At 37.5% G+C, this 24,507-nt stretch overlaps 1 protein-coding gene across 3 annotated transcripts in view; it reads left to right on the forward strand.

Moving 5' to 3' along the window:
* ZMAT3 (zinc finger matrin-type 3) overlaps window positions 1–22,358 on the forward strand; it is a 39,958-nt gene extending 17,600 nt beyond the window's left edge. For 2 of the 3 annotated variants that reach the window (XM_012737023.2, XM_012737024.3), the window contains exons 3-6: window positions 9,888–10,007; window positions 12,378–12,544; window positions 12,662–12,762; window positions 15,029–22,358. In XM_012737023.2, coding sequence (XP_012592477.1) covers window positions 9,888–10,007; window positions 12,378–12,544; window positions 12,662–12,762; window positions 15,029–15,240 — 600 coding nt within the window. In that variant the 3' untranslated portion in view covers window positions 15,241–22,358. The remainder of the gene's footprint in view (window positions 1–9,887; window positions 10,008–12,377; window positions 12,545–12,661; window positions 12,763–15,028) is intronic. The other variant, XM_012737025.2, reaches the window with a different exon arrangement.
* Window positions 22,359–24,507: the final 2,149 nt, after the last annotated feature.

The following is a 24,507-nucleotide window of genomic DNA, read 5'->3' on the forward strand; positions in this document are numbered from 1 at the left end:
TTTACTTTCATGACTATTTCTTTGGCTGTGCAGAAGCTTTGTAGTTTGATCATGTCCCATTTATTTATTTTTGTTGCTGCTGTGATTGCCTTTGTGGACTTCTTCATAAACTCTTTGCCCAGGCCGATGTCTAGGAGAGTGTTTCCAACTTTTTCCTCTAGAGTTCTAATAGTTTCATATCTTAGGTTTAAGTCTGTTATCCAGCGTGAGTTGGTTTTTGTGAGAGGTGAAAGGTGTGGGTCCTGTTTTAGCCTTCTACAGGTGGCTATCCAGTTTTCCCAGCACCATTTATTGAAGAGGGATTCTTTTCCCCAGCGTATGTTTTTGTCTGCTTTGTCAAAGATGAGATGGCTATATGAGGATGGTTTTATATCAGGATTCTCACATCTGTTCCACTGGTCAATATTCCTGTTTTTGTGCCAATACCATATTGTTTTAATTACTACAGCTTTGTAGTATAGTTTGATATCTGGCATATTAATGCCTCCCATTTTGTTTTTGTTGCCTAGAATTGCTCTTGATATTCGGGGTCTTCTTTGGTTCCATACGAAGCGTAAAATTATTTTTTCTATATCTGTGAAGAATGCTGATGGGATTTTAATAGGTATTGCATTGAATCTGTAGATCAGTTTGGGTAGTATAGACATTTTGATGATATTGAGTCTGCCGATCCACGAGCATGGTATGGATTTCCATCTGTTTACATCCTCTGCTATTTCCTTCCTCAGTGTTTCATAGTTCTCCCTGTAGAGGTCTTTTACCTCTTTGGTTAAATATATTCCTAGGTACTTTAATTTCTTTGTTGCTATTGTGAAGGGAATTGAGTCTTTGATTTGGTTCTCAATGAGATTGTTGTTGGCGTATATGAATGCCTCTGATTTCTGTGTATTGATTTTGTATCCTGAGACTTTACTAAATTCATTGATCAGTTCCAGGAGTTTCTTGGTTGAATCCTTGGGGTTTTCTAGATACAATATCATATCATCAGCAAACAGTGAAAGTTTGATCTCTTCTGCCCCTATTTGGATACCTTTGATTCCATTTTCTTGTCTGATTGCTGTAGCCAAGACTTCCAGCACTATGTTGAACAGAAGTGGAGATAGTGGGCAGCCTTGTCTGGTTCCAGTTCTAAGTGGGAATGATTTCAATCTTTCCCCATTCAGTATGATGTTGGCTATGGGTCTGTCATATATGGCTTGTATCATTTTTAGGTATGTCCCTTCTATGCCTATTTTCTTAAGTGTTCGTATCATGAAAGGGTGTTGAATTTTGTCAAAAGCTTTTTCTGCATCTATTGAAAGGATCATGTGGTCTTTGTTTTTGCTTCTGTTTATGTGGTGAATTGCATTTATAGATTTACGTATGTTGAACCATCCCTGCATCCCTGGGATGAAGCCCACTTGGTCGTGGTGGATTATTTTTTTGATAAGTGTCTGTATTCGGTTAGCTAAGATTTTGTTGAAAATTTTTGCATCTATATTCATTAGGGATATTGGTCTGTAGTTTTCTTTTTTTGTTGCATCCTTTCCTGGTTTTGGTATCAGAGTAATATTCGCTTCATAAAAGGTGTCGGGGAGGTTTCCATTCTTCTCGATGTTGTGGAATAGTTTCTGCAAGATAGGTACTAGTTCTTCTTTGTAAGTATGGTAAAATTCAGGTGTGAAGCCATCTGGACCGGGACTTTTCTTTTTAGGGAGATTTTTAATTGCTGTTTCTATTTCAGCTGTTGAGATTGGTCTGTTCAGGGAATCTATTTCTTCCTGGTTGAGCCTAGGGAGGCTGTGTGTTTCTAGAAATTTGTCCATTTCCTCCACATTTTCCAGTTTGTGTGCATAAAGATTTTTGTAGTATTCATAAATTGTATCTTGTATCTCTTTGGGATCAGTTGTGATATCTCCTTTTTTATTCCTGATGGAGCTTATTAGAGATTTCTCTTTTCTGCTTTTCGTTAGCTTAGCCAACGGCGTGTCAATCTTGTTTATTTTTTCAAAGAACCAACACTTTGTTTTATTAATCTCCTGAATAGCTTTCCTGTTTTCAATTTCGTTTAGTTCTGATTTGATCTTGTTGATTTCACTTCTTCTGCTGGGTTTGAGGTTGGTCTGTTCTTCTTTTTCCAGCTCTTTGAGTCGTTTCATTAGATTGTCTATTTGTGATCTTCTTGCCTTTTGGTTATAGGCATTTATGGAGATAAACTTTCCTCTCAGAACTGCTTTAGCTGTGTCCCAGAGGAGTTGATAACTTGTCTCTCCATTGTCGTTTTCTTCATAGAAGTTTTTTATTTCCGTCTTGATTTCTTCATTTACGAAGTAATCATTAAGTAGGAGGTTGTTTAATTTCCACGTTTTTGTGTAGAAATGTGAGTTTCTGTTAGGGTTGATTTCTAGTTTTATTCCACTGTGATCTGAGAAGGTACATGGTATGATTTCTATTTTTTTAAATTTCTTGAGATTTTCTTTGTGTCCTAGGATATGGTCAATCTTAGAGAATGTCCCGTGAGCTGATGAGAAGAACGTATATTCAGTGGATTTTGGGTAGAATGTTCTGTAGATGTCTGTCAGACCCAATTGTTCTAGAGTTTTGTTTAAGTCCATTATTTCTTTATTAATTTTCTGTTTGGAGGATCTGTCTCGTGCCGTCAGTGGGGTGTTGAAATCCCCGGCGATTATGGAGTTGCTATTAATCCATTTGCTTAGCTCCAGTAAGGTTTGCTTTATGAATCTGGGTGCACCTAAGTTGGGTGCATATATATTTAAAATTGTTATCTCTTCTTGTTGGACTGTGCCCTTCACCATTATATAATGACCCTCTTTGTCTTTTACTACTTTTGTTGGTTTAAAAACTAAATCATCTGAAATTAGAACTGCCACACCAGCCTTCTTTTGGCTTCTATTTGCTTGGAATATTGATCTCCACCCTTTTATTTTTAGTCTATGTGCATCCTTGCAGGTTAAATGTGTTTCCTGAAGACAGCATATACTTGGCCTGTATTTTCTTATCCATTCAGCCAGCCTATGTCTCTTGAGTGGAGAGTTTAAGCCATTCACATTTATTGAGAGAACTGATAGGTAAGGTAGATTACTGATCATTCTGTTGGGTTGGATGTTGTTGCTATGATTTCTGTCTTGAGCCATTGTAATATCTGGCCTTTAATATCTTTGGGTTTTGGTTGTTTTTATATCCGTGGATTATTATTATGATGTTCCGTGCATAACGCTGTTTTAAGTACTTCTTGTAGGGCTGGTCTTGTCTTGGTGAATTCTCTGAGCCTTTGCTTGTCTGAGAATGTTTTTATTTCTCCTTCATATATGAAGCTTAGTTTTGCAGGGAATAATATTCTAGGCTGGGCATTGTTTTGTTTCAAAAGAGTGAGAATGGGGCCCCAGTCTCTCCTTGCTTGTAAAGTCTCATTAGAGAAGTCTGATGTTATTCGAATTGGCTTTCCCTTGTATGTCACTTGCTTCTTTTGTCTTACAGCTCTTAGAAGGGCCTCTTTAGTTGATACTTTGGTCAGTCTGATGACTGCATGACGTGACGTCTTCCTGTTTGCATTGAATCTCCCAGGGGTCCTCTGGGCTTCTTGAACTTGTATATCGAGATTTTGAGCAAGGCCTGGGAAATTTTCCTCTATTATATCTTCAAAAAGCTTGTCCAGCCCTTGAGTGTTGTCTTCCTCCCCTTCGGCTAAACCTATGACCCTCACGTTAGGTTTTTTCACATAATCCCACAGCTCTTGTAGACTTTGGTCTTTTCTCTTGTTTCTCTGCTGTATTTCTGTGACTGATTTATTTAATTGGAAGGTGTTATCTTCAAGCTCTGAGATTCTTTCTTCTGCTTGATCTACCCTGTTCTTGAGACTTTCCACAGTATTTTGTAGTTCTCTGAGTTGATTCTTCATCTCCAGGACTTCGGTTAAAGTTTTCTTCACTGTGTCAATCTCTTTGTTGAACCTTTGTTCCATTTCTTGGAGGTTTTTTGTGTTTTCTTGGTGTTGGTTATTGAGTTGTTGTTGCAGCTGGGTGAGTGTTCTAATGATCCACATACGAAATTCCTTTTCTGTCATATTGGTTGCCTGATTTTGGTCGGTGTCCGTTTCTAGGGGGCTGGTGCTCCTCCTTGGGGGTGTTTTTTCCGTTTGGTTCTTCATATTTCCTGAGTTCTTTCGCTGATTTCTTCCCATGTCGATCAGTTGTTGTTTCTTTCCTTAGGTTATTGTTTGGGTATTCACACACCTTGTTTAGTTTCTGAGGTGTTAGGTGGTGCCTGTGGGTGAAATTGGACCACTCCCTGTATATTGAGTCAGTGGGTGCCGTGGAAAGGCTGTGCAAGATGCCGTCCCTGTCAGTAGGTGGCGTTTGCTTGGAGGAACAGGCTATGGTGTTGATTTTGAGTCCTGTTATCAGCTCTCGTTCTGGGCGGAGCTGGGTTGGGTAAGCCTGCCCTCAGGCCGTTAGCAGGGGTCAAAGTTCTGTTCTCTGCTGTCAGGGCGGGGCTGGAATGGTCCCGCTCAGCCAGAAAGTCTGGGTGTGGGGGTGGGGCTGTCTGAGACCCACAGTCTGCAGCAGGCCTCGCTTCTTTCCACCCTCCCCAACTCCGCAGCTACTCCTGGGCCTCTGCCAGCAGGCCAGACCACAAGCCACCAGGCCTCCCCGGACTGTGATGCCGGCGGCGGGGAGGTTCCCTGCACAGGAACGCCACCTGGGTTGGGCGCATGGCCTCCTCCTGGGAGGAGGGTTGCCCTCTAGGACGCCGATCCGCCCCTGGAGGCACACAGACCTCAGTAGGCTGTTCACGTATAATCCTTCTGTGCCCCGGGCAATGCTAGCCCTCGGTGCAGGGGATCTGGTCTGCAGGTCCGACCTCTGGGTCCCAGAGTTCAAACTGTATTCCCACCAGGGAGAGGGTTTCCGGTCCTAATTCACCCACAGGGAGCCCAAGCTGGGTCTATGTCTCTCAGCCTCTGAGTCGGCACCGTTTTCCTGGGAACACGGTGCCAGCAGCACCTGGGAGGGCGGGCGGGGTCCCAAACGGGAAGGTCCCGTTCCCTGGAGGTGCCTCCGGCTGGTGGCTGTATTGTCTCTCTGGGCAGCCGCAGGTAGGGTCGGCGGAGGGGAGGAGGAGGCAATATGGTGCCTGCCGCGCGGCTCTCCGTGCACACGGAGGTGCCCAGAGGAAGTTGGGAACCTGGTGCCACGTCTGCTACAGGCTCACCGTTGGCAGGCGGCGGCAGTCTCTGGGCTGATGTCCGCAGGTCTCTCCACCCGCTTGGGAGCCCACCAGCAGTCCCGAATGCAGGGGAGGGGAAACAGCGAATCCACCTACCCTTGCCGCTGGTCTCCGGGCTGCTCCGGTGGTCTCAGCCTCCAGTTCTCCTCCGCAGCCTCCTCCCGTGGAGTCTCCCGGGGTCTCAGGTACCCCTCCTTCCGGCCCTTGTCCGCTGTATGCTCGTCTTCTTGCTTCTTTCCTCTAGTTTCTGCTAGAATCGGTCTTTTCTGCAGAGACCCTCTGTCTGGCCGTGTTATTCGTCCGCCATCTTGCTCCGCCCCTCTGATTCCTCATTCTTTACCACACTCTACATTGTAGTGTCTTAGAGTTTTATCCTTCACTGTCTATTTCCAGGCCACCTGGATAATCTTACGAAGTTCTGTGTTTTTTGTTGTTGTCTTAATTATTGTTTTTTTTCCCAGTTCCATGGTTTTAAATACTATTATCTATGTACTGATAGTAGTAGATAGGTCTTTAACCTGACCTCACACCTGTACTCCAAATTGGTCTCTCTTTGGACATCTAAACGGGATCTCAGACTTAACATGGCCAAATAAGTCTCTTGAGGCCCATCTCTTTCCTCTTTCTCTATATTGCACAGTTGCAGCCTTCTCATTCTTCAGCTTTTAACTCACAGTGCTCTTCAGAGAAGCCTTATCTGCCTACCCCACCTTCTCCCTGCCCATTATATATTATATCATCCTCTTTTGTTTTCTGCAGAGCAGTGTCTCTCACTCAAATCTTTTTTCTTTGCTTATGCCTGTATGTGTGTATATGTACATGTATGTCCACTGGAAAAGTTTTGTAAGAGCAGGGACTTTGTGCACCATTTTATCTCTATTTCTTAGAATGGTGGTTAGCACATAGGAGGTAGTCAGTAATAATTTAACCCTGTTATCCTCCTTGAGATCTGTGGATTCAAATCCTGCTTGTTTTTAGAAAATTTCTCAAACCCTCTTAGCCTTGACTTCCTTAGTGATAATCTACATGTTGTACTGTCTCTTGGTTTCTTCAGGATTCATCAGGATGTCTTGCAATAGCAGATGTCTCTCAATCCCAACAGGTTGATGCTGTCTTCTCCAAAACCTTCTCTCCTCCACACTCTTAAATGTTTTTGTTTGTTTGTTTGTTTGTTTGTTTTTATAACTGTTATCCCCATCTACTTTGTGGTTTACCTCCCTCATATCTAGTTTGTCATTACTTGTTTTTACCTTCTTCATAGTTCTGTGTCTTTCTCCCTCACTCCAGGCATTATCTTGCTCCAGACCCATTTTAGAAGCTCTTACCTATCTTCATTCTGTTTAGGTAATCATTTTTTGTTTCATGATCTTAAATACCATGTACATGCTGTAACTGCTTAGATTCCATCTCCAGCCTGACCACACTGTAGCTCCAGTTTGTTTCTGGGCTTCCATGACAACGCGTTGTCTGATTTTCATCTTACTTCGTAGGCCAGCATTCTCACTCTCATTTTCTGCATCCTCATTATCTACCATACTCTGTATTGTTGTGTCCTAGGGCTTTGTCCCTGACTCTCTTTGTATCTTCCCAGCTTCTAGCTTTGGTCTACTCTAATTTATCCCCCATGCTGATCTTATGATGATCTTTATCATATACATCAAATCACGTCACTGCTTTGCTTAAAGTCTCCCAGAGGCTGCCTGCTGCTTCTGAAGTCCCAGTTCTATATCATGGAGAAAACCATTAAGGATGAGCCCCTGTGTATCTCAACTCCTAACTCTTCTCCAAAGGGGATCGTCATCTCTCCTTGTGGCTCTTCAACATAACAGGCTAGGCCTTTTCTTGTGCTCTTTCTTCAGTGCACAGTTTTCTCTTTCTCTCACTTCTTACTTCTCCAGTAAACTTTTGCTCATTTAAAAAGATGATTCAATGTCCCTCTTTTCAGGTAAGCTTTCCCCAACACATTCAGGTAGAAGTAAGAATTCCTTCTCTGTGTTCTTCTGGCAGTTTATTGTCACCATTATAATACTTGATTCATTTATCCTACAATTATTTATTGCTTGCTTACTCTATGCTAGAAACCATTCTAGGCATTGAAGGTAGAATAGTAAACAAGACAGACAAGACCCTTACTTTCAAGGAGTTTGCATTCCATAGGGGAGGAAAGAGAAAAAACAAGTAAGCAAACAATGTTATTTTAGATAGTGATAGGTGGTACTAAGATAAAACCAGAACCGACAATGTAGTAATGTGATGGAGTGTGTGTGTGTGTGTGTGTGTGTGTGTGTGGCAGGAGTCAGGGGGCAGGAGTGAGAATTGTGACACTTGAGAGTGAGCGAGACACTGACTTGAGACTTGAAAGATAAGGAGCCAGCGATCTGCAAGAGTCATATTCTAGGCAGAAGGAACAGAAAGTACAAAGGCCCTGGAGCTAGAGTGAGCTTGGTATGTTTAAGGAACAGAAGCAGGTCAGTGTGGAAGGAGCATAATGAGTAGGGGAAAGGAGTACATCTAATGTAAGATCTGGGAGGTAGACAGGGCCAGGTCTTATAGGACCTTATGAGAAGAATTATGAATTTTAAGTGTAGTAGGAAGCCACTGGAAGATTTTAAGTGAGGGAGCAACATTATCTGATTCATGTCTAGCATTATCACTTCATTTGATAAAGAGAAGAATTATAAAGGGGACAAGATTGAGGGCAGAGACCACTTAGGAGCTGTTGCCTGATGCAAGTGAGAAATGTCAGTAGCTTGGATTGCTGTGGTATTTGTAGTATCCATGCAGAGAAGTGGAAAGGCTTGGGCTATATTTTGAATGCAAGACTTGCTGATGGAATGGATGTTTTGGGTTTAGGGAAGGATGAAATTTAGAAGAGGCTCTTGAGTAATCTTGTGGATGGTGCTGCCATTTACCTACTGTGGGTGACTAGTGGTGGTGGTGGTGACAAAAAGTTCTGTGGGGGAGGAATTGAAAGTAACATTCAGTTGAATATGCCTCTTAGGACTTCAGAACACAGATGGCAATGAGGCCATTGCATATATGGTTCTGAAGGTTAGAATAATTTTGGGAGTCACTAACTTACTCATTGTATCTTAAAGCTGTGGGACTGGGTAAAGTAACCTAGGGTCAGAGTGTAGATGGAGAGGGAAGAGGGCCCAGTGTAGGCCTTGGGCCCTATAGAGTTTAGAGGTCTGGTAGAGACACTGGGGAGGAAAGAGGGAGTCATAGATGACAATCAGGAGGGAAGGGTAGCTGTGTCATGCTGCTTAGAGTTCCAGTAAGATGAAGACACAGATGTGACCGCTGGATTTGACTCTGGAGGTCACTGTCACCATGGTAAGAGCACCTTTAGGGCATTTGAGTGGGCCGAAGATGGAAGCTAGTTCATTACTTTAATTAACCGCTTATGTATCTGTCTCCTGTGTGCTGTATGCTTGCCTGTGTGCTTGCCCTTAATTTATTTCTAGGGCTCCAGCACATAGTAAATGGTGAATAAGTGTTTGCTTATAGGTTTGAATTTTACAATGCAGTTTAAAGAAGAATAACCTGTTTTGCCCTCGTTTAGAATACTTTTGCACATTTACCCTTGCCACCAGTTTGTGTCAGCTCAAAGAATATAATCATATGAATCAAGTTAAACAAAACATGATGAGAAAGGCAAATCTATTTTAATAGTGGTTCCCAGTGTATCCTGAAGCCATCATGCTGTAGTGAGAATGGGCCATTCTTTGGAAGGCTTGCTGTAGCTTTGGCTCCACTACTCAGCCCTTCTGAAAGGGTCTGGGGGCAAGTGACCCCCACTCTCTGGATTGCAGTTCCTTGGCTGTCACATATGGATAATGTTAACAGATTCCTCTTAGAGGATTTTTGTGAGCAGCAAATGAGCTAATGCACATGAACATCCTTTGTAAGTAAAAAGATACTTTAAGTGCTATTTTTGTACAAATAATTGGATTATCCATTTCATTACTGACTTATAAAGTAGATTAGATCAGAGTGTTGTGAAATTCATATTTAAACAGTGGCATATGAATGGCAACAAGTTGGGTAAGGACATAGATCACTGGAAAATGTGATACTTTTCAGAAACATATAGGAAATTAATTTCTTTTGGCTTTGTTCTCTTATCTTTCCCAGATAAATTTAATCCTTCTGTTAGAGCCCAAGAGTAGACTCTTCTACGTCCAAATCTGGTAGTCAAATCTAGCTAGTGGTCTCCTTACCCCGATGTTGTGTATAAAGGATAAAATGTAGTCAGTATTGTTTGTGGTTTTTCTTTTTTTAAAATGGATACATGAATGAACTCTACACCTTTTCCTCCTGGTGATTACCGTCATCTTCCCTCATCTACAGGGGATACCAAGACCTCCAGTGAATGCCTGGGATACTTCCGAACTCTATATATGCTATGTTTTTTCTTATATATATATACATATATACCTAAGATAAAGTTTAATTTATAAATTAGGCACAATAAAATATAAACAAGAACTAATAATAAAATAGAAAAATTGTAAGAATATACTATAATGGAAGTTATATGAATATGGCCTCTTTCTCTCAAAATATCTTAATATTTTGGAACACAGTAAGTGGGGTAACTGAAAGCAAAACCGTGGATAAGTGGGGAACTGTTATACTCATTTTATTTTTACTTCCAGGGTAAAAATCATGGTAAGAAACTCCGAAATTACTATGCAGCAAATAGCTGTCCTCCTCCTGCCAGAATGAGCCATGCAGTGGAACCCGCAGCTACTCCAGTTGTTCCAGTCCCTTCACAGGTGAGATGTGTCTGGATGAAGCAGCGTTAGGGGAGAAGCTGTCATGTGTACAAATGGTCATGAATGAAATTTGTTGTCCATGTGTCCATCAGGGTACAGTTAGGCAAATAATCCTTAAAGATGCTCCTTGGTACTTTTAACTCCTTGAACTATATGGTGCTAGATTTAATGCATGCCAAAATCTATAAACCTTGAGATTTCTCATTGGCTCTGGTTGTGATGCATGAAATGATGAAACAAATATTGTTACATGAGTCTTTATGTATTTCTCAGAATTCTAGGTTGAATCATCCTGAATGTTTAGGCTAAGCCCTGAATGAAAAGAGAGATTTTTAAACATTTATGTCTTTATTGCAGTTAATCCCATTTACTTCAGATTTCATTTTCCATTTGCAAGATTAGTTTCTTGAGATTGCCCTTTACCTACCTCTATGCTGACAGCCTGTATAAACACTTTTTGGACTTTGCTATTATGAGACATACTTGAGAGCCAGGTTCTTTTTGCTTTTTGGAAGATGGAGCCAGTTGATTTAGACAAGATATTTCTGTACCTTAGTAGCCTCTGAACTGTGGATTCTACTGCATAATCTATCTTTGAAGTGTTATTTGTCTATAAAACAATATATGGTTATAAATAATAATAATAACTATAATTGATTACTTAATATGCCAGGCACAGTGCTAAGCACTTTTCATATGTTGTTTCATTTAGGGATGGAACTAGGTTACGGTAAGGGATATACTTGGCTTGGGCACAAAATTTAAGGGGGAGCCAAAAAACTCAGTAATCAAGATAAATATTTAATGCAATGTTTTAGAAATTCAAAATTAATGTAAAAAGATCAGTGGTGAACAAAACATCAAAAACAAAGACAGGATAAGTGTTACTGATTTCCCTTTTGCCTCAGGCTACAATATGGCTTGGCATGGCACTGTTACTGATTAAATATTTAAAATTTTGGTATTTTGTTCATCAAATTTTTTGCATTAGATGATTTGATTTTTAAAATTATTATATTAAAATATTATTATCTTGATTACTGAGTTTTTTGATGTTCCCTTAAATTCTGTACTCAAGGCAAGTGTCTTACTTGCTTCATTCCAGTCCCAGGCCCTGGCTTTATTTAATGCTTGCAACAACTTAGAGGTTTTGGCCTTATTACTCAAAGTGTAATCCATGAGCCAGCACCATCCGCCTCACTGGAAATTATTAGAAACTCAGATAAGTAACTTTCCACAGTGTTAGATGTTTTGCAGAGCAGTGGAGCAAGAATTTCTTTTCATCTTAGACCTTTTCTCCAAGCATCATGGTATAATTTTACCTTTCTGAGTGTCAGTTTTTAGTACTTAAAGATTGGGTAGCACTTCCAGCTGTCTTCCTTCTCATGGATTTGTGGGGGAAATGGGATATATTAAGAATAGAATCAGAGAACAGGAATATACCCAGAGAGATCTTCAAGTTGAACAGTTTTCATATTACTGGTTCCTGAAGGCTGCTCTGAAATTGAATGGATGCTCCTCGTTCGGATTGTTTTCAGTTGGCTCCATCCTTCTGGACAAACAGTCTAAACCTTTCTTCATAGCATATAGCCCTTTGTGATTTTTGAAGTAGCTAGACTATCCCCAGAAGATCTTCCCTTCTGGATGAAACAACACTATTTTCTTTGACTGTTCATGATACATATGGTTTTCAGAATCTTTAACATATAGTATATTATTTTCTTCTAGCTGAAATCTATTGTGCCAATTTTCATTAACCCAACAATATTTATTGAGTACCTACTATCTTCCAGGTACTATATTAGGTTTCCCTTAACATATTGTTTCCCAACCTGAATACAGTCATCTCGATCTGTTCCTTATTCTTCCCTGATTATATTTTATCTGTAGCTAGTTTGTAGATTCTTTTAGGATGACAGGGGCTCTTTTTTAAATATATGGCTATATGCCCCTTCTGGATGAGGCAGCAAGCCTAATAAACAGCATTCAGTAAATGCTTATTAATGGATTCTGAGCAGACTTTACTCTTTCTGGTAATGTGATTTTAGGCCAGACCTAATATTACCCATTATTTATTGCCCTAAATCTTCCATGTTAGGGTTTTTAAACTCATTTTTAAAATTACTTCAGTGGAGGTAGCAATGAACCATTTGTTAATTTGGTACATAGGTGATTATAATGTAAGACCATGATTAAGTATCTCCCAGCCTTTTATTTCTAGAATGAATTATTTTCTTTTGTTAAGAGGTTGAGTGCTTGTGGTCATGCCATATCCTTTGTTTTTCATTTCTTGGAAGAACCTTTGAGGAGGAGGAGGGAATAAGCTCCATATTTTTTTAACTTTGTTTTGTCTTATGTTTTTGATGTCAGGTGGGCTCCTTTAAGCCAGGAGGCAGAGTGATCCTGGCCACAGAGAATGATTACTGTAAGCTCTGTGATGCCTCCTTCAGTTCTCCGGCTGTGGCTCAGGCTCACTATCAAGGGAAGAATCATGCCAAGAGGCTGCGGCTGGCGGAAGCTCAGAGTAACTCATTCTCGTAGGTATTGCCATTTTCTCTGAGGCCAAAGTGTTATGTCAGACTCTCTTTAAAGAAAAAGAATTGAAAGGGATTCTTGTTTAGAAATCTCACTCTTTTAAAATTTCTCTTCTCTAGGGATTCCTCAGAGATGGGCCACCGGCGGGCCCGGAAAGAAGGGAATGAATTTAAGATGATGCCTACTAGGAGAAATATGTATACAGTACAGAATAATTCAGGTATCCTGTGTATTTCCATATGTCTTCTGCAAATAGTCTCCTTTAATTTATTTCCTTTAGTGGTAATAGATAGCCCTGAGAATTTGGGTTTAGTCATTATTATATTGAATTGGTATAGTGGTTATTCAGTCAGGCTGGTATTTATTTCAGGTCTTATTTATTTACTTCCTATTTAGCATATTATTTATTTTGGTTTTAAATCATAGTCTATGTTTTAGGGTCTTTTATCATATTCCCTTTATGTTTCTTCCGGTGTTTTCCAACTGAGCAATGTAAAATGCATGATAAGAATGGACTACTTGGTTTAAAGTTGCACCATGTTTAATTTCAAATTTGGGGGAAAATACAAAAGACTGTAGCAGTGGTTTTTAAACCAGGGTAGTGAATCATAATTACCTGGGGAGTTTTTACAAAATGCCTGAACCATGACTTAAGGGATTTTCAATCAGTAAATTTGGAGTCGGACCCAGACATATGTGTGTTTCGAAAATGCTTCCTTGGTGATTTTATATACATATTCAGTTCACAACCATGCATTAATAGGAATGTTTTCTGCATATTCAGATTGTTTTCAGTAGTGAGAGTAGGACTGAGTAGTCCCCCATCCTCCCCTCTACCTTAGCCTGTGATATATACACATGCCAGCAGAGATCATTTATGTGAACAGTAAAATAAACAAAAGACAAAGTTAATTGAAAGGCAAGAGAGGCTTAGTAAAAAGGGATGTATCGAAAGCACAATGTAATATGATTAGTAAGTCTAAACATATATTAGTAATTATAATAAATGTAAATTTATTAAAGTCCCAGTTAAAAAATGGAGATTATCAAATTGGGTAAAAGAAATCCAGCGGAAATGCAGGAAACTGGGATAGCTGTATTAATATCAGATAAAATAAATTTTGGGATGAAGGTAATATAGACTATGTTCTCTGACCGGAGGATAATTAAATGATATGTCTGTAACAAAAATAAAAAATCATTCCTCAGACTTGGCAGGGTTTAAAAAGATAAACAAACAAAAGTGTATTAGTAAAAGTAAACAAAATTTCCATCTGGGAATTTTAAACACTTCAGAATAACTCATGGTTCAAAGAAGAAATTATACTGGAAATGAAAAATTCTTAGAACCAAACAGTAATGAAAATATATCAAAATTTGTAGGATGCAGTGAAAGCAGTATTTTGAGAAAAGTGTTAAATATTTATTATTATAGTAGAAAAGAAAAGCAAAAAATTAACGAACTAATAGTCCAGTTTAGGAAGTTAGTAATGTAAAAAGAAGAAAATAAAATTATCAGTCTCATCACTAACATTTTTGTGGCTGTTATCCCAACCTGTTCGTATATATTACTTCTTTATAATAGAAATGGGGCTGGGCACAGTGGCTTACACCTGTAATCCCAGCACTTTGGGAGGCCGAGATGGAGGGATCACTTGAGGCCAGGAATTCTAGACCAGCCTGGGCAACATTAGGGAGACCCTGTCTCTAAAAAAAAAAAAAAAAAAAATTAGCTAGGCATGGTGATGTACACCTGTATTCCCAGTTACTGGGGAGGCTAGGGCAGGAGGATTGCTTGAGCCTAAGAAATTGAGGCTGTAGTGAGCTATGATCATATCACTGCAGTGTGGCCTTGGTGACATAACAAGACCCTGTCTCTAACAGAAAAAAAATATATAGAAATGGGATCCTATTTTATGATATTCTTGGTTTACTTACTGGCATATTATAAGAGTTTTCTATGGCATTATATTTAGTGATTGCATAATTTTCCATTGCATATATTACCATAATTTTTCAAATCCTATTTTTGGATCTCCCTTCCCCCTAAATTTTTGCTTTTATAAACACTACTGAAATAAATGTCCTTGCTGGTAAATCTCTGTGTGCAAGTTCTTGATGTTTTTTTTAGGATAATTCTTAGAAGTACAGTTTTTGGAACAAAGGGTTAGCATAATTATATGACTTTTGATATAATGCTTAGAAATTAAAGTATTTTTAAAATTGTATTCACTTTCTTAGAGACATAGCCATTTGGAGTTTGCGTTTGGCTCTGCAGCAGATTTTCTGACAATAGTTGGAGGAATCATTTTATCTTTTTGGATCAAACCTATATAAAATTGTAGTTTAAAAAATCCATTACCTTCACATTCATTTAAAGCTTAGAATCTGTGAGTTTTATAATTTGAATTTAGAGTTACAAATTACAGTGAAAATTAAAATTTTTCTTAGTGAATATTTCGAATATATTTTATCTTTTGCTTTAGCAGGTCCTTACTTCAATCCCCGCTCTCGGCAGAGAATTCCACGTGATCTAGCCATGTGCGTTACTCCAAGTGGCCAGTTTTACTGCTCAATGTGTAATGTTGGGGCTGGTGAAGAGATGGAATTCCGGCAGCATTTAGAGAGCAAGCAACATAAAAGCAAGGTGTCTGAACAGCGGTACAGGAATGAGATGGAGAACCTGGGATATGTATAGTGATCGTCATATTCAGATAGAGCAGCTCGTCCTGCCTGTTGTTTGCCTTCTGTCAACTCGCCCTGCTTTGTGGTCCTTTTGATATGAGTACATTCCTCTGCTTAATGTTAATATATGTAACCTGCATTGGTACCATGAGATGTCAAAACTGGGGGCGGGCGATGGAGAACAAGCTTCTTAGGTCATAATGCTTTTTCAGATCAATTGTGTTGAGCTACTTACAGTGTGACCTACCTACCCCATCAGAAACAACTTTTTATTTTGCCCAAGTTCTGGTCGACTAGTAGCCTGACCACTTAGAAATATGACTATTTAAAAATTTCATCTTTTTCAATTTTAATTTCATGTGCTATTAAATAAATAATTGTATTGAGTTCTTCAGATCATGGTAAACGTAGGTAAGCAGAGATTTCAGTTTCCTTAGGCTTCATTGGAACCACCAACTAAATGCATTGTTAGTAGGACACACTGTTGTAAACTGTGTCAGTCTTTTCTCAGGACATTTTTTTCCTGTATTATGTCCCCCCATCATTGAAATGTAGGATTTTCTTGAATTCAGACACTTCCAGTATGCTTATGTACTTCCAAACAGCTAAACTTCATTTCCAGTTGTGGATTTTACACATTTAATTGCCACTACCTTCTCTCCTCTTTCTGTTTTTTTTTCCTAGTTGAATCAGCTTGTCTAACAAGCTCATTTTCATGTCCCAGCTGTGCTGTGGATTTTCCAAGCCTCACATTTGAATACTCAGTGAGTTTAAGGTGGATATGATTTTTTTAAAAATATGTTTTTCAGCTGACATTAGGAAACAAAAAGATGTGTGTGAATTTTTCAATTTAGAGTTACTTTGTCATTGATCATAACACACTTATATGATGGTCTCAACCATAAGTTAAGATTGCTTGATATTTTGTTTTGGCAGACTTTTTAGGTGATCTGATTCTTACACTTCACTTAAAATTCTTTTCTGTTCTGCCAGTTTGTTGGCAGTTCTGAAAAATGTCACTACCTGCTGTTTTATACATAGAGAGGAATTTTTAAAAAAGCAAATCAAGTATCAATATCATTTCCAGTAGATAATTGAACTATGGTTTTATTTTTTGTAATTCGGCTTTTTCAAAGTTACTAAAAATATATTATAGATTATTTTGTTATCTGATAATTATAACAGTATTATTTTTGGTTTTTTATTTTTAAAATAAGCTATAGTATATGTCTAGATTAACTAATGGAGTACTGTGTGAACTTTCATTAACTGAATTTCATGTATTTACAGTAGTTTACTTTACAATGGATAAGACTGGTGCTCATCCACACTTCTTTTGAAAGGCCATGTTCACCAGGAAGTTTATACTAAGTAGTATCTTTGCACTATGGTCAATTCACATGTAATTGCTTATATTACTAATTAAAGGTAAAACTCCTATTTTTCTTGAGATTTCTAAAGACAAATACTTGGGAGGGAGGCAAATTATAATCATTGTTTCTTTCCTGTAATACTTTAAAACAATTTTTAAACGACATAACCCATCTTTAAAAATTAGTTTTGTGGTTAACTTCTTGTACAATATCAAGTTACTGTCTTCTGTTGAAGTGGTGGTTTTTTGAAAATTAAAATTATTTGGTAATTTTTTTTTCTTGCAGAAACAGAACAATGAAATATTCTGTTGTGATTCTATCTAGACCTATGACTTTTAGTGTAACAACCTTTTTTGCAGTGATCTATAAAGTACAGTTGATTAGTTTAGGGCAATTTAGGGCTTTTCTTATTGGCCAGTAGGTTACTCATTTTGCTGCTAAGTATAGATTTTTGGTCTATTTTAATATTATAGTGCTGGCCACTTGGTTCTATGATTACTTAAAAATCTCATTTTCTTTCTCTGTAGGTAGGTATACACTCCCCCCCCCACACACATATGATATCATAGAGAAGATTTCATTGAACCCTTATTTGAAATAACAGTAGAGATATGAATGTGAATTTATATTTTATAAAGGTGACAAAGGAAACTTTTGGTTTTCCTTTGGAAATAAAATTAAAAGAAAGGTTTCCCCTGTCCTCCCCACTTACCAGTTTCATTATATACATATAGAAAGCAGTGGACTTAAGGGCTTGATGTGTGTCAGGCCTTGTGTATTCAGGTTTCTGGAGTCCCAGTGCCCTTAATGGATGTTATGAATGCATAAGTGCATTTTCTTTTAAAGAAAGAGTTAGATTTATAGTGTTATTTCTTACTTGCTATATTTCTTTGCACTAAAAAATAACTATATGTTTGTTTTATATGACACTTTAGTACCATATTGCCTACAATAACTCAATTTTCTCCTTAATTTCCAAACTCCAGGAAGTTGATAAATCAGTTCCATGATCATGTATAGAGGTTACATGCACATCTGAAAAAAATCACAGATCTCTATGACAGTAGGTTGTATTTTACCTTACAATTACCTTACAGTTCTCCTTTGTTCCATAGGTGAAACAAAGGATGACAGAGGTTGTCAGGCAGGAAATGCCTATATAAATACATCTCTGCATGGTACAGTTTCTCATATTCATGTATTCCATATAGGCAGTGTTTTATCCCTGTCTAAGTAGGCTGTTGTTTCTTCTGAGTCAGTGATATGTGATCTCCGTTGGTTTCATTTTGTGAAGTCCAGTCCTGCTCTGTAACATGCTTTAGGATTTGCACCCTGTGCTTCCCAGGAATCATGTTAGTGTCTTTTTATAAGCTGTATTCAAGGATGGACAGAGGCCTAAGCAACAGAAAACCTTTATTCAAAAAAATTAAATAGATTTCAGTAATCATCCATAAGAACTCACAGCATCAAAGTCTCTTTTCTCTGTGAATATCTTTGTGTAGATTGTCATTAAAAAATCATTGGTAGAAAATAACAGAAACTCTTCTTAGGTATTGAGGGCAAGAAGTTGTAAAAGAAAACCACCAATGTTTCAATTAAAAGATTGGATTGCGTATGCCTTTAAAGTGGTTTTTTTAAAAAAGTTCAGTTACAAGAGTATGCCTTGTAATCCTTTGGACTCCATACTGAACAGAAAATACTTTGTTGGTCTTGGCTTTGTATATCATGTCCTGCAACTTGTAAATATGTGCATGTTGTTTAACATGTTTGTCTGCTTGTCTCTTATTGCACTGAATTCTGCAAAGTGAATAATTTTTTTTATAACCTTCATTTTGAAAAAGTTCCTCCCCCAACTCTTCTCACTGTTTCTCTTTTTAATTAGTTGGTAAACTTTAGAAAACCATTTAGGATTTTTGAAGCCCTGAGGTTGAAAGAAAAATCATGGCTGAGATCATCCTTACACCACTCTGACTTAAAAGGCTAGCTAATGAGATGCACAAGTTCTTTTACCTTGTTTTACAAAGCTGTTCTACAGAACTATATGGTTGCTTAGAGCTACCTATCTACAGTTTGAACGAAGATAAATGGAGAAATACGTATGTACGTGTGTATATGTATACATCTGGTTAAATCTTCATCCATAGATAGATTCTGGGGATTAGTGGTGGAATTTATGATTCCTTCCTGAGTTGGCAGAGACTGAAAGCAATGACAGTTTGAGGACTGTCCTGTGACCTGCGTAAACTGAATCTCATCTCTGCCAGGCGAGACATGTAACTGTTCCATATAGTATTCTCTGCAGAGAGGCCTAGGAATGGTGGTTTTGGAACCTAACCTATTTTGTTTCCTCAGTGTCAGAACTTAGGCTGGAAGTACTCTGAAGAACTTGGTGAGGCATGTAAGAAGGACAGTAGAACTGCTTTAGAAATAAGTTGAGGAATGTTTTGTCAGGATAGGCAAAAGTTTAATGTAGGTTTTCGAACAGATATTTAAAAAAATTCTACCGTATCGACTTATTAACTGTTTTTTTTCTTACCAGCCAAATGGTTGTTTAGGAGTTTCACACATAATAAAAAGTGGTTTTTTTGTTTTGTTTTGTTTTGTTTTTGTTTTTTGGTGGGAGAAGCCCTGTCATTGTGAGCTATTCTTGTCAATCTAGCTGATTGGACAAATAGTTGTGTAAATAGCTTCTCATAAAACATTTCTACTGATAGTTGTTTGACTTTGACTCCCATTCATAATGGGAGGAACATTTGTAAACTCCCTTTCTGGGTAGCTACCAAAAAAAGTACTGGCTTATGGTCTCATGTGACCCTGTCTCCGTTAAGCCCAGAATATGAGTGCCTTTAGCAAGTGTTAGCATTTCACAAAGAGAAGAGATGATAGAATTATTGCCATTAATCACAGTGCATAAAACAGGAGCTTGGAATAACAAAGGTCTGTGTGAATTCTGTTCTACATTTTTTCCTTAATGCAATCTCAATTTGATACCAAGTGAAACTATTGTCATTATTGATCAGGAACCATACATCCTGCAGATGAATCCAGTTGTCCCAGGCTAGCAGACAGTCATAGATCATTTTTCACCACGATCTGTGTTACATTTCAGCTTAGTGAATGGTAGTGTGGCAGGTTGGGAGAGCTTGACACTAATGTCTGGAAAAATTCTTTATTCCAGTAGTCTTTTCTGTAGAGGAAAGAATTATGTATTTGGCAAAGTGTATGAAGAGACTGGCACAATAATTATTAATTGTGTTAGTTCATGTCTACATTAAAAGGGGCATCTTCACAAATCAGGTTTGAGGCCTTTTAAAGCAAAATTTTCCCTAGTTCAATTAATTTAAAATTCTAAATTGCCTGAGTACTTAGAATCTTTGAAACACACTGCTAAATTAATTTTATTATAGAGATATTACCATTTTCCTCAACATTTTTTATGAAAAATTTCAGACATATATCAATGTTGAAAAAAGTTTACAATATACCCATTCCTAGATTCTACCATCAACATTTTACTGTGCTTGTATTATCATGCATTTGTTCATCTCTCTGTCCCTTTAGACATCCCTCTGTCCAGTGGGTTTTTAAAAAATATATTTCAGCGTAAATTTCAGACAGTACACACACCCCCTAAACACTTAGCATAGGTGTCGATGACTAGGGTTTAACATTTGTTTAAGAATCTTTTGGAAAGCAGTGTATAAAGTTGATAACCTGGCCAATGAACATACTTGTTTTCCTCCTGTGAACTTTAGTCTTCCAGTTTCTGTTCTTGTCTGTGCTTAGAGTGAAGGAAGACAACTTTTCAAACTGAACTCTTTTCTAGAATTGGTCATTTAAAATGCTTAATTGTCATACATTTTAAAATTTCATGATAATTTTTTTCTTTCTCCCTCTTATATTTTTGCCAAACTATGCAGCTTCTTCAAAAAACTGTAAATTTACTGATTGGGGTTTATGAAATCAGCTTATACCTCATATCAATCTATCGCTGCTTTTCTCCTGGTTGTCACATCTCCTTTCACTACTTTCAGCTGCTGCACCAGAAGGTAGAGGGGAGTAAGGGTCAAACCCATATATGACTAGCTGCTGTAAACAACTCTAGGAGAACAGACTCGTGGTTTAGAAAGTTGAAACTATCTAAAGGATTTGATTTGAATTCCCTGATAATTGTAATTAACCATGCTTCCTCTAGCTATAATTAGCAGAATTAAAAGTGATCATACTGTACAATGAGTTGTTGAAATTATGAGCCTTGGTAACAATCTTTAACTTTAGTATAATGTTTAGAAAACTTCTTTGACATATGCCTTTATTTTTATGGCCATGTTTTATGGATAAAATCTGAAGAAGTTAAGTGACTTGCTCTAGGTCATGAAGATTAAATGGGTAAAATTGAAATTTAAATGTTCCAAATTCATATTCTTGTGCTTGTTTGATAAGATTCATGGCTTCCTAGATAATTAAACGATTCCTTTGGGCCCTTAAAAGGAAAACATGTATTTTTACTGTTTAGACTTTTTTTTTTAGACATTTCACAATTTTTTGAATTTACAAATATTCTCATGGTCATAGTTCCTAATTAAGCCTGATGCAGTGCCTAAAATAAATCTCACTGCACTGTTGAATACTAACTAATAATGCTGGGTTTATCAGATTTCTTCTTCATTTAACTGACCTTCATGATCCACTCATAACTCTTTCCATGTAAGTGCTTAAGTGACCCCCTCACTAGTGAAAATAAATATTCTGTATCACTGATTATATGTGTATCCTCTACATGATGTATATTTTTAAGAAAAAGTAATTCCATGTATCAGGATGAACGATATTATCCTAGGGCAAAGCACATATAAAGCAGTTTATTTCTACTTTGCAAATCTGGCATTTACAGGAACAAAACTCTTCTAGAGTGGCTGGTCATTGTTTTGCCTTTTTTTGGTACCTGCGTACCTTTTTGTGGTTTTGTAAATTAGTATGTCATTTTGTAAGAGTTTGGTGTTGACTCTCTGTTAATTGGTGTTCACCTTGTGGTATCCTCAGCTGACCATGATGATTTAGTTTGGGTCTTGTGTGTATGCTTTTAAATGCCTTACTGGAGTATGTCAGATCCTGCATTCCGTATATCTGCTAGGACAACAAATTGCCTCTCTTGGATGTATACTCTAGATCCAGAAGCAAAACGGATATTGCTTTCACTGCTAAGATTGCATTTAAATGCAGCTGTTGTTTTAAATTCAAGAATAAATCATGGAAAACCAAGGGAGACTTTAGAATCCTTCATTTAATGGCATGGCAAACTTTTAAAACTGCTTTTGCTACTTCACTAGAACCATATACTTTGGTAAAGGCTACAGCTAAAACATGCCAGCCAAACTGTTATGAGATTGGAGTTGTTTCTTAAACTTTTCTCTAAATGTCATACAGGGGTTTAAGATCTGTGTATGCTATTGGGGCAAAGTGCCAGTCACTGCTTTGGAAATTTGTGTTTTGGGGCTACAGAAGTGACAAATGTGTCATGGGATTAAAACCAATCAACTGTGAATTGTGAAATTAAAATTGCTTTTTGGTTTTATTTTCTTTAGCATATTGAATATAGAAATCTGAAAGTTATTTAAAATTTACACTGCTTATGTTGATGGCTTATTTTGGCTGTGTATCCACACTTATGTACTGATTTCTGATAAAGGCTTGATGTTATTATAACAAGCATTTTGTGTTCAATTTAATAAAATGGTTTCTGAGTCTTGTCTGGAAATTGTTCGGTTATGAGTTGGAGATCAAGAGAAGAAGGTAAATTGTCAGCACTGAGGTGTTATTTTGATGCTGATTGTCAATGACTGTGAATTTCCCATTCATCAGTCTGCATGTAATCTGCCATAGACCTCTTAAACTTATGGAGTACCGTCAGCTCTTGGGCTTGCGGTAGAATCGACCTTGCTGCCCACACTGCCCTTCTACCTGTCACTGGAGTTGGCCTGGGACTGGAGTGTGTTCTCAGTTTTAATGGTATATTTTAATATTTATCTTCCGTTCAAATTCTGAGAAAATCTGGCCTTCACAGGACCATAACCACTGCTTCTGGAAATAAACATCTTAAAAAGCATACACCCATTAATCTTTTGGGTGTTTCACATTTAAAATACTCTTACAAATATAAACAGTTTATATATGTGATATGTTGTTGAGATGTGGTCCCTTAAGCACTCTGTTTTACTGTATGCAGTGTGCTTTCGAATTTAAATGCTTATTTTAAAAAGTAGATTATAGGCTGTAAGATGCTGTTATGCTTCGTTTAATCGGATGCAAGACACACTGTTGTGGGGAAAATTCTTGGGTCTGCACAGAAAAATGTTTCTGAATGAAGTGAATGAGTCACATTGAATTTTTGTGTTGTGAAATAGTCAAGGCATCAACACAATGTTTAAATCATCCGCAAGAGATTTTTTTGCTTCCACAAAAGCCATGATGATGGGCATTTTAAAAGTCTCAAACCACTAGAGATTTTTAGCTTTTCTTTAGGCATTTCTGAGGTTTCTTCATTGGCTGAAAATCTGTTCAAGATCAAGTGTTGGGTGTTATCCTTTAAAATTTCATGTACGTAAAGGCTAGCGATGAACTTTCCCAATCTATTATAAATTGATATAAGATTGTAAATAGATCTTTTTGTGATGAATTTTAAGACATCGTTTGAGTTGAAGCTTACTTAACCCACCAAGTTTTATTCTTGTGGGATATTCATAAGCTGCTGAAAATTAAGAATTTACAAAAAGATAAAGACATTTACCCATTGCGAAGTATGAATATTATTTAATATGGATATGAGTTCTTACCAAAACAATCCCCCCAAAATATATTTCATGGTTTGTGTGTGTTTGTGTAGGTGTGTCTTTGATAGACACATATGCACACATATACATTGGGGGGTGGTGATTAGGAGGGAGTTTGAGGAAATATGTTTAAGATTATCAAGTACTATTAATGAAGTGTGTCCAAAGGAACAGATGTGAATTTGCCACTGAAAGTAACATACTCTACCATAGGTGGTCTATAACTTATGCTTGGCATTTTGGATAAGTCCTTTGAGTATGTAATTAGAGCTTCAAATATGTTTTGGCTGGCAGCCATGCCTCCAGACAGGAACAAGATGTCTTTCATATTAGCTTCAATTTTTAATCTTTGCTGATGCCAGAGGCACTTCTCTAACCCTGTTTTCTAGAAACTCTTACTGGGTTATGGACTTTGACCAAAGGTATCCAGTGCCACCTTGTGGACTAACTGGATTTTGCAGTTACAGCTTGAAGGTGGTTGGTAAACTTTGAAGCAGGCTCTTTGGTTGAAAACCACCTTGTGGAGGATATGAGTTTTTATCTATAAATCAGAGACATATGTCATGTCTTTAAGAGATATTGAGGACTATGCTTTTAAAGTTTAAACTGCTAAAGTATGACAGAATGGGAAAAGTGTTGAATTGGGAATCAGGATGCGTATGTATATATGTATGTATGTATAGATATATATGCATATGCATGTGTGAACGTATAATTTTTTATGATGTCTTAAAATTTTCTATTTTGCTTTTAAAATCTGTTATTTATACATTTTTGGGTATGTGAACAACAAACATGGAAATTAGATTAAAATAATGGTCAATGAAAGCCCCAAATAGTAAATGACTAGAAAATGTTTTTTTTTATTAAAGACAGTTGAATATCTAAAAACAAATTACATAAAGGGACAAATGTTACCAAACATGGAAAGCATGCTGACAAATAAAAAACTACTAAATTTGAAAGTTTTCCCAAACGTAGTTTATATGGGGGAAAACAATATTTTCTTGCTTCAAAAAGCTCGCAATAGAGGAGACATTTTAAACAAGTCTTTTATTAAATATTTCAAGCATTTAG

The sequence above is a fragment of the Microcebus murinus genome, chromosome 1 (assembly GCF_040939455.1).
Source record: "Microcebus murinus isolate Inina chromosome 1, M.murinus_Inina_mat1.0, whole genome shotgun sequence".
In the NCBI taxonomy this organism is placed as follows: Eukaryota; Metazoa; Chordata; class Mammalia; order Primates; family Cheirogaleidae; genus Microcebus; species Microcebus murinus.